Source organism: Micromesistius poutassou, assembly GCF_964030765.1.
Source record: "Micromesistius poutassou genome assembly, chromosome: 12".
Lineage (NCBI taxonomy): Eukaryota > Metazoa > Chordata > Actinopteri > Gadiformes > Gadidae > Micromesistius > Micromesistius poutassou.
Window position 1 is genome coordinate 12,762,791 of NC_140282.1, and position 11,230 is coordinate 12,774,020.

At 44.1% G+C, this 11,230-nt stretch overlaps 1 protein-coding gene across 1 annotated transcript; it reads left to right on the forward strand.

The window, feature by feature from the left end:
- Positions 1–9,878: 9,878 nt before the first annotated feature.
- On the forward strand, positions 9,879–10,616 carry LOC311356314 (regulator of G-protein signaling 9-binding protein; the record flags this gene model as incomplete). Its single annotated transcript, XM_084476085.1, has 1 exon — positions 9,879–10,616. One exon carries the CDS (start codon positions 9,879–9,881, stop codon positions 10,614–10,616), a length of 738 nt encoding a protein of 245 aa, XP_084332211.1.
- Positions 10,617–11,230: the final 614 nt, after the last annotated feature.

An 11,230-nucleotide genomic window follows, 5' to 3' on the forward strand; every position in this document is an offset into this window, starting at 1 on the left:
ATTTATCAGAAAACTGAAATGAAAACCAATAACCATGAAATTAAGCATTGACTAATACAATAGTTGCCATCTCCAGACTCCAAAGTATCCAACTGGGGGTCGGCTGGAACAGGAAAAACTAAAGTCACATGATGTCGGGTGTTCTAGTGACTTCTGGTATTAACATCCTGTGAAGAGTCTGTCCAAGACTCACTTCAAACACAGCGGAAAGATTCATTACCACGGTGCCTGTTCACCTCAAAGAAAACAATGTCAAGAATGAGAGAAAACAGGTTAAAAAAAAACTGATTATGTTTTTGCTCATAGGTTAAGAGATACACAGAGATAATAACACTTGGTCGTGGTCATGGTCGGAGTATGGTTGTGATAGAATGAACTCTGACCTCACATCTGCTTATCTCAGCCCATGACAGACTCTCTCAGCACCGTAAATCCAGCCTAGAAGCCTTTTAGAGGGGATTTTGTGATATCTCCTTTCAGGCCTCATGGGTAAAACAGGTTACAGCCTTAACCCTTTAACCAAGCGGTCTGCACTAGCTCTCCCTCTCTCTCTCTTTCTCTCTCTCTATCTCACGCTCTCTCAGTCTCTCTTTCACTCTCTATCTACAACTCCACATGCCCCTAATGAGCATTATGAATCTTGGAGATGGAAAAGGGAAAAGATCAATTTAAAATCCTCCTCTGTTATGCAAAAATATAGGCTGTTAATGCTTTATATTCATAGAAAGCAGCCTGGTAGCTTCTGAGAGGCCATTAGTGAGCAGCTCTTTATACCCTGATACACATTTGATTATATTAAAGGTGCTGTAGGTAAGTTAAAAGAGCTATTATTTGAGCGACAATCTAGGACGTCCAAGAAGGACGGCAAACTTTTGCGCGACATTTTCTTCAATAAACAAAGATTTGCCATTGTCAAGAAATACCTTGCGGGTACTGTGTTTGTTTGTTATTATCCCCCTGTCGCACAGAAGTGGCGATTCTGTCGACCAATCAACGGACAGCGTGTGTAGCTCGAACTCGTTGGCGCCCTTTCAGACGTCTTGGTACACCAACGGAGGAGTACTGAGATAAGTACGGCTAATCACGGCTAAGTCCGGACCCTGCCCACTTTTGGCAGTGGAAACGCGAACCGTGCCGCACCTATTCATACCGAACCGAACCGCACCCGCCGGTGGAAACGCGCCATAAGACCAAAAAGGTTAGCATAAACGGGGCCGCAAAAAGAGGCGGCAGTGGCTCAGGAGGTAGAGCGGGTTGACTTGTAACCAGTAGGATGCTAGTTCGATCCCCTAGCGTTGAGGCTCATCCTAGCGTTGAGGTGTCCCTGAGCAAGACATCTAACCCTGACTTCTCCCGATGAGCTGGCTGTCGACTTGCATTGTTTACACCGCCGTCGCTGTGTGTATAAAAATGGTTTTAAGTCGCTTTGGGTGGAAGCATCTGCTAAATGCCCTAAATGTAAATGCATAAACACACATTACATAGACATTAGGTGTTGTTCATGTGGGACCTATCATGCCATATAACTCCCTTGTCAAACTTTGTCACCCTATTGGTTGCGAACATAGATGTGATAGGATTACAGCTAAGTCTGCAGCCAGATGCCCTGGCCCTTTTTAGATCTCTGTTTAGCAGGGAAAGCTTCTAATGTACTAGAGAAGCTTACACTACTGCCTTTACAAAAAAGGCCATTGCACTACCATTAGCACTACCATTAGCGCTTTAAGTCAAGTGTTGCAAAGCCACATATCTTTGCGATTGATCAATATATATAAGTTATAGTTAGTAAGATTATCTTTATATACTTATTATTATTATTATCTATTAACCATAACTATGAAAGAAATAGTTCTTAATAATAGTTCATAAGTCTTTCTACTTTCCGCTGCTGTTGAGCTCTGATCCTTTGACCCACGGCAGCCAGCAGCCTGCCCACAGCAGAGGTCAACCCAAACAAAGAAAAATGTTTGTCATGTGACACCAAATCTATTGTTTATCCTTGTTTGTGTATGTCATATGTTAAAATGAATAGCCCTAAAAATCGTCCTGTTTAATTCTGGTCATAAATGCTGCCAAATCGATGGCGCATATACTGTCATACTATTCATAACGTTAAGGCCAAACTCAATCAAGGATAAAGCCACAGTGTCCGGTGCATGCTGTGAGTTAAATTCTATCTTTGGTGTTGACACTCTGAGCTCTAGGAGAACCAAATAATTTAGGGGGATATCAAAGCCACACACACACACACACACACACGCACAACCACACACACACACACACACACACACACACACACACCCACACACTAATTCGCTTCTCTTCCCATCTTTTCGTTAATGCTGTATTACATTCAATGCAAACTTAATAAAAGGGCCTCTAAGGTAAGTAAGCATTTCTCACGCGGAAAGCTGAGAGGGTGTGTGTGAGTATGTACTTTTCTTAATGTGTGAGTGTTTGTGTGTGTGTCCATGTGTATGTGTTGGTGTGTGTAGTGTTTGGTGGATATTGTCTGTGGTAAGGAGTGTATGGGTGACTCATGGAATAAAACAAGGGATGTGTGTGTGTGTGTGTGGGGGGGGGGGGGGGGGGGGGGGAGTGTGTGTGTGCCGCAGTACAGTGGATGATGTACATCAATAATTCAATGAAGACTCACTACCCCTCTGTCTGTACCTCATCTGCCCTCAACACTCTCTCTCTTTCTATTTGTAAAAGGCTGAATCCTTTACCAACCCGCCCTAACACTCCCACCCAAACCTCTCCCCCCACCCTTATCCCACCCTGACCCGCTTCTCATCCCAGACCCCTTAATCCACGCACCTTAAAAACGTCATCATGGGATGTTTCAGTCATGCAGGACTTTCAGTTTCTATTTGTGTTGTTGAAGAAAATATATTATCTTTCATAACTCTTTGGGGGGGGGGGAATTAGGACAACAGATCAACCAGAAGCCACCGTTTGATTCCCTGCTTGGGTCCAATTTGTATGGACCAGGTTCGTAAGTCTACTGGAGAAAAGGCCAAATAGTTTCCCAGTGTGAGTGTGTTCCTAGATTGCTGTGTCTTAATAGGGGGCGGCATTAGCTCAGGAGGTAGAGCGGGTAGAGCGGGTTGGCTGGTAACTGCAAGGTTGGTGATTCGATCCCTGACTCCTCCTTAGTGTCGTGGTGTCCCTGAACAAGACGCCTCACCCTAATCGCTCCTGACGAGCTGGCAGTCGCCCTGCGTGGTTGACTCCGCCGTCGGTGTGTGAATGTGTGCATGAATGGGTGAATGTCAGTCAACACTGTAAAGTGCTTTGGGTAAAAGCGCTATATAAATGTGGACCATTTACCATTTAATGGTTGGCTGAATACAATTATGTCAGACTTATGTGTAACCACTGGGGCCAATGAAAACCCCATAATACTCTGATCCACTCAGCATTCATCACGTAGCCTACAGCTCACATAATAGCAGTCCATAAATCACTTTACTTGAAAGCTTGAGATGGTTGGATGGATGACAAAGAAAAGGGCCCTCAGATGTGTGTCCAGATGTGTCTGCTCCTATGTCCGTTTACGCTCACACACACACACACATGGTGTCATGTCCACATACTACCACTCCACTCTAGCTACTAGAACCCTGTGTAACTTAACAAAGTATCAATACTTCACTACAGTACTTAAATATGTGTAAGAGATCCGTGCTAAAAATAAGTACAGAAAAAAGAAATATGAACTCCTCACCTGTGAACATAGATACCGCAAATGTTTACCAATATACGTATGTACTTTCTTACTTTTACAGTAACCTTGTAAAGTGTTTAAGTAAAACACAAGTACATTTTAACCCAGATACTTTTGATACTTTTTTTTTTTAAATTTCCTTTAAACTAAGATACCTAAGATACACATTTCCTTGCTTTGTTGTTCCGCCTTCATGACATTCCGGTTGACATTGAGTCCTACAGAGGTCCTCAATTCATCTCCCAGGTCTGGAAGGGTTTCCACATGCGGCCCCACCGGAGGAACTTGGTACGAGATCGTACCACACTGATCAGCGCATCCACATGATACCAGAAGCAGGCCAACTGCCTACATCCAAAAGGTATGGCTCCTTGCCCCTCAAAGTTGAGTCTAAAAGAAGCTGGTTCCTCGCTTTGGCGGCCCCTATGAGATTGAGTCTGGTATTATTAACCCCTGTTCTTTCTGACTCAAACTTCTTGCTTCCCTTTTACACCCCACCTTCCATATGTCCCAGATCAGGCTTGTCGCTTCCAGCCCTCTGTTCCTCCCGGCACCAGTCCCCCCCACCCCCCTCCCCGGATAATAGATGACCACCCTTTTTGCACTGTCCGGTGATTGCTTGACGTATGCCGCCAGGGTCGTGGGTAAGTATTTAGGGCACTGGTAGGGTTACGGTCCCGAGGAGCGTTCATAGATACCACGCTCCCAGATTCGGGACCAAGCGCTGATCCGGGACTTCCACTGCACGCACCCAACGGTCTCCAGAGGTGCGCCACGTGGCGCCCTAGGAGGAGGGGGTACTACGCCTTCTACCTCCACCTAGCCAGTCTCTCTATCTCCTCTGTGTGTCTGTGTGTGGTTGTGTGTCTGTGTTCCAGTATCCATCTTTGCTGATCATCATCCACCAGTTCGGTTTACACACTGGCTGCTCATTAGCTCATCACCTTCTGTTTTCAAACCCTGGTTTCCAATCCACTCAATGCCAGATCTTAATTGTGTTGACACTTTGGTGAAAACTCTTGGATGCTTAGTAGTATCGTTCTTTGTCGAAGTACATCCTCTCTAAGTCTACTAATCGTGTTTTGTCTCCGTTCTCCAGTTCCATGTACCGGTTGCCCGCTTTTGGATACCTGCTCGCCCGCGCGCCTATCCGTTTGCCTCGTCTCCATCTCTGTTTAGCTTGTCATTAATACCATCGCCTTCCGTCCCAAATCCCGACACTGTGTCCTTTTTGTTCTTTTCCGCTTTGAATAAGCATCTGCTAAATACCTACATACTACTATAAGTTGTTTTTTTCTGTTTTGTTTAAGCCTGCAAGTAAAGTTTTATGCATGTGTGTGCATTATAGCTCTTTATTCTACTTCGTTTAAGAATGCTTGATACTGATTGGCTGGGAGGAGGGCATTAACCCGGCAGGTTGCCCGCTGACTTGTCGGTTGTACTTGCTGCTGACTGAGCACAGCGTCATCAAATAGTAGATCAATACGCCGCTTGTATTTTTTTTCTATTGCAGAAATTTCAAACATGAGGTCCATTGTAAAAATAAACCTTGTTTAAAAAAGTTTCTAAAATGTGTCGGAAATCTATCGGCGGGTCAGTCGATACATAGTTTCGCAAGCGAGATACAATGTAGCAACTATGTTATTAAACTAGTGATCAGATGCAGCCTTGTGTGGTTGCTATAAAAACTAATTAGCTACAGCTGAGCTAACTTTATGCACCGTAGTTCTAAAGGGGACTACTTTTTGAGGGAGATGAACTCAAACAGAGTATACATTTAATAAGCATGCAATACGAATAAAAAAAAGCATAATTATTAAAGTATTTGAATTGTTTTATTATATTGGCAAGCAAGAAGTAGAATAAACGGGAGAATAATCACCTCAAAGCAGGGCAATAAACAGTTTGATATGCAAACTGTAAGCCATCCACGAGCCTGGCATATCAAACTGTTTATTGCCCTGCCTCTCTGTGATTATCCCTTATGAAATACCTGCATATGATTCCACTCAACAACACCACACTTTACAGGAAGGTTCTAGTGGCTATGGTGTTTGACTTCCATCCAAAGGTACTGGGTTCAAACCTCAATATCCGCAGTCTACCTGTAGGCACCCTTGAGGAAGATTCGCTACCGGCTCCTTAATGATATGCATCTAAAAAACTGTCCCTGTCGCTTTGCATAAAAGCATCTGATAAAAGTAAATCATCTGGTTGTCCTGTCCTCCCCTGATGGTGGTACTAGAGAACCCTTAAAACAGTCATTACAGTAAACTTGCTCCATTTACAGCAAAATGTGCTCTACAGCACATTTTGCTGTAAATGGAGCAACCATAATGCAAACTAGCTGCCTCTACTTGATGCTTTCGAGGGCTTTATAGATCTAATCCAGTGATCTTTAGAAGCTTGGTCATCTGGATTATAGCAGTAGGCAGTAGTATTTATATTCCATTCATAAAGTGCACATGACTGTGTGTGTGTTTCAAGGAATACTGCACTGTTTCTGTGGGAAATAAATCATAAATAATACATTTGTTATAGACTGAACTGATTTGTTTAGCCTTAAATCTATTATGTACTCTTTAGTCATTTGGCAGGTGCTTTTATCAAATGTGACTTAGTTAATTCAGGTACATCCAGTTAAATAGGGAGCAGGTATTAGGCATTAGGTATTATGCTCAAGGATGGCTACAGGCAAAGCTGTGGATACTGGGGATCAAAGGTGATTAAGGTGAACCCAGTACCTTTTAACAGACTTCAATGGGCTAAACACATACATTAAAATGGATGAATGTGTATATGAACAGCGGCTAAAAGACTGTATGTAGCATTACAGTCACATTCTTCAACAGCAGCAGTGTTCTTCAAGTGTACTGTCATTTGTCAGCTGGGCTGGCATTAATTAACTTCAGATTACAGCTCTGTTTAATCACAAAGGAAGAAAAGGACAGCTGACATTATCCTTCTAGATCGTCTTGAAGGCATACATATATGAGTGGTTGCCAGGGGTGAGAGGTTGCCATGGAAACACATTCAAAGCAAAATAACGGCTATTTGCCATGACGCTAACAAATACATGACTCAAACCCAGATGAGTGTAATGGTTTAACATCCCCAGCATCCATCAAACAACGTGAGGACACTTGTTCCAAGAACACATGGCGCAAGGCACATAAGAAGGCTGACCATTTGTTTTTACAAGTGATTATGAAGCACATGCATGGAACCCATGATGAATACTAATGCACCAAAAGCTGGGCAGAAAAAAAACAAAAGTGAAACATGGTGAGACTCTTGACAATCAGTTGAGGGAATATATTATATTAAATTAAAATTACTTCAGCAGCTATCTGAAGGCCGAGTCTGTCTGCAGTGTCTGATGGAAGAGAAAAGCAGAGGTATTTACTGGAGGAGGTGTACAGGGTCACCAGCTCCCTAAACAGAACGCGCCTCTGGCTTCATCCACCAGTATTTCAGCAGGGGTGGTCAGAAAGGGGGAGTCTAATGACATGTAAGGAATTGCCAATTTAATGGAATGTGTAATAATGCTTCTAATAATGAATTCATTGCAAAAATACAGACGTTTTTAGGACACACAAAACAACAGTGTGTGTATGTGTGTGCTAATCCAGTACCATAATGGCTTTCAGGACGTGATGTGGACCCCATGGTCCGTGGGATTGCAGAAGGGCTGCTGTTCTTCAGGACCCCCTCTGAACTGCTTAGCTCTGTGGTGGGAGCCTGAAATGTCAGGCATTCCATTGCCATTAATGAATTAGTAATGATTCATTGTTCTATTAATGTGAATACGATAATAAACATGAAACCAGGCTGGGATGATGGTGTCCCTGCCTAGGTCCACTAGTTTCCTTCCTCTTTGGTTTTGATTAGGGCTTGTACATGAGAATGCCTTCGTGTATTTTTGTCGGCAATACAATTAATTATTAAATAATCCCAAAAAAATATAACTACCAACACAATAACTAACATGCAAATGCTCCTGTTTCCAAAGGGTTCCATTGCGGTTTGACGCTGCGCTGTACACATTTTCTTGCTTTCTTTTAATAAGCGGCATTCGACTTGTTCTGTGTGACGTCACACCATTGTTGTTGTTGTTGTTGTTGTTGTTAATGAGTGGATGTCGGATGTCCAATGCACAATCAAGGACTGCTGTAGTGTATCCCGGGACAAAAATCAAATCATACTTTGTTATTGACAAAACTGTTTTGTCAGTTTCAACGAACACTGAAAACTATTTATGGCTCAAATATGTAATGACCGTCAAAGGAAACTAATCCCTGTGTCATCGGCAATCAGCCTCTTCTTCACCATCCCCCTTTGAAAGCCAGGAGAAGATAAATGGTTGGAATAAATAAATAAAATACTGCTCCTCAGTTTCCCAGGGTCCTCTTGTGCATCAGCCATCTGAAGGAGCCACTATACGCCTGAATAATGCATACAGTACAAACCAAGTGAACCCGCTCTCTGCGTGACTTCTGCTTCATGGCACCAATCATTACGTTAGGCTACGGCTATTCAGGGAATATGCAGTTGTATCTAAATTTTAACATCCCGAGCCGGTTGAAAAATAACTGTATTTTATTAGAGTTAATATGTTAATAATTGATAGGCCTAATTATCTATTACTAAAACTGCATTATTCCTCAGTAAGCGTATTATGTTTCTCATCAATCTAAGGTTAGGGTTAGGGTTAGGTAAACTATAGGAAACATAAACATAAAGCAGCATGAATTCACCATAGGCAGTTGTCAGAAGCAGTAGTCTGAAAACCGAGGATTCAAACAATTGTCACAGCACACTAAATTGCATTTCTATTTCTAAGTGATAAGCATGTCACACATGTAATTACCCCATAATCAGCAGTAAATGCTTGGTCACTGCATTGTTATTTCATGCAAGGTCACTGCACTGTTATTTCATAGGCTATACTAGATCACGTACAAAAATCGTTATTTAGAAATCAAAGTGCTGTGCCAAAACTTCAAAAACTGAGTGAAAAAAACAGAATATGTTGGACAATAAAAAATATATTCATATGTATTTTTTAAAATATATGCACACTCATATTTATAAAAAATATATGCATATATATTTATATATATATATACATATTTTTTATTGTCGTATTATAAAAGACGCTTAGTGAAACAAAAAAACTGAAACTGGATTGGATTGAGAAGGAACCACACCAACTAATCCAGCAACTCCAGCACTATCATACAATGGTGGATGTGATGGAGACGATCATGGAGAGCCTCTATTCTCTATTCTGGAGAAAGAGGAAAACCAGGGCGGGCATCACATGCTTTATTCTCCTCTCTATGATGACGCCCCGGATACTCTGCGCGGATTTGCTTTGTTTTTTTCTCAGATATGAATATCTGATTGCTTATTTCCCATGTTGTATCGGCGTTGACACCTGCCTAGTCTTTTATAATCGGTAAACAAAACATAAGTGTGTCGTATTGACGAGCCAGATGGAGAGATCCTCTTCTCGGATGTTGCGACACCTGTAGCTGGAGCGAGGGAGATATGTGTGTGTGTGTGTGAGAGAGAGAGAGAGAGAGAGAGAGAGAGAGAGAGAGAGAGAGAGAGAGAGAGAGAGAGAGAGAGAGAGAGAGAGAGAGAGAGAGAGAGAGAGAGAGAGAGAGAGAGAGAGAGTGTGTGTGCGTGTGTGTGTGTGTGCGGTGCGGTGATGCAGACGTGTAGTCGGTTTTAAAGTGTGTTTTATAACCGGAGCTTCACACTCATCGTTCATCCATCAGTAAAAGAGGTGCTTTGGGAGGCGGTGTTGGTTTCGCCTGAGGAAAGCGCAAGGTATACTACATGAGCTCAAAGCCGTTTAGAGACGCATTAGTTTCTAAGCCGATCGCCGTTTGCTCGCTGGCGGCAGAGACCATGATGGACAGAGAGGAATCCGTCGTGACCAGAGCAGTGAGAGTGGAGAGTCTGTGAAGCCGACCGTGTGCATCCGCAGGAAATTAAACACAAACCCCATCCAGCCTGACGCCTGGAAAACGTGGGGGTACGAGGGTGGCCCATCGCTTCGCTTCTGCTGCCTTTTGTTTTGATTTCTTTTTTCGATAACTTTTTTAAATATTTTTTTTTTCCGGGGGGGGGGACGACAATGGGGAAAGACGAATGCAAAACCATGCTGGACGCCCTCAACAAAGTGACCGCTTGCTACCGGCATCTGGTCATCGCCCTGGGCAGCACGTCGGACTCGCAGAACCTCCGAGAGGAGCTGAGGAAGACCCGCAGGAAGGCCCAGGAGCTGGCCGCGGCCAACCGGACCAAGCTGACCGCCCTGCTGAAGGACAAGACTATCAGCAAGGATGACCGCGCCGAGTACGAGCGCCTGTGGGTGCTGTTCTCCAGCAACATGGACCTGCTGGAGGTGGACATGAAGAGGTCCCTGGAGATCGGGCAGGACTTCCCGCTCAAGCTGCCCACCAGGCACCTGATCGCCACGGGCATGACCGGCAGCACCACTACGGTGGCCGCGCGGGCCATGAGCGTGCAGAACATGAAGTACGAGGCGGACAGCAACGTGGACACGGCGGACCTGAGGGAGCTCCGCAGTGAGATTACCCAGGTGAGCCAGATGATGGAGGAGATGGAGATGAAGGTGCAGGTGGCGCCGTGGGCGGTGGAGGCCAAGCAGGAGCCCGGCGCGGAGCTCAAGTCCAACATGAGCGTGGGCAACTCCTCAGTGGGTGTCATCTCCATCTGCGAAGAGGAGCCCAAAGAGGACGAGGGGGGGGAGAGAGAGGCCGGTTCCGGGTCCTTCTGCGCGATCCTCATCTTCCTGGTGATTCTATTTGTGGCGGGGGTGCTGGGGTATCTGGTCGTCAGTATGTCCTGATGCGTGGCAGCAGGACTACCAACAAACACTGGGGTCGTATCGACACGAGGATGGCCCGTGGCACCGTGGCGGTAGCCTATCAGAGCCGGAGCTTTTCCAAAAGGTGTTTCCTAGAAAGAAATGTGCGGAAACACTATGGAAGAAGTTTATTTGCATGGTCGCTATCTGAATGTTTTTTTTCCTGGGCTCTGAGGATTGACACTAATAGGTTAGTTTAGAACAATTTAGGCGACGCCAAATTGGGAAGGGGGATTTAACGGCGCGAAGACCTTTTGGTGCAAAGTCGAAGCACGTTTTGAAAGGCGATGTTGTAAGAGTCTAACACTGACGCCAAATGATATGACAGCGTCACGTTGAAGTGAATAACGTTGCTACTGACTCCTAATCCAAGTGGATTAGGCCAAAAGCTCATGCGTAAATATAGCCTACTGATGCTAGTGGTCCATTTGATGTCCTCATTTCTTCCGTCGTAAATCTAGTCATTTCTAAGTAAAACTATTTCCAAACTAGATGGCCATTAGACAACTCATCATGGCCAGGTGATGGTGATAAAGTCACAGTTAATGACACATCATTGGAATATCACAATGACTACTGCATAGTAGGTCCACTCT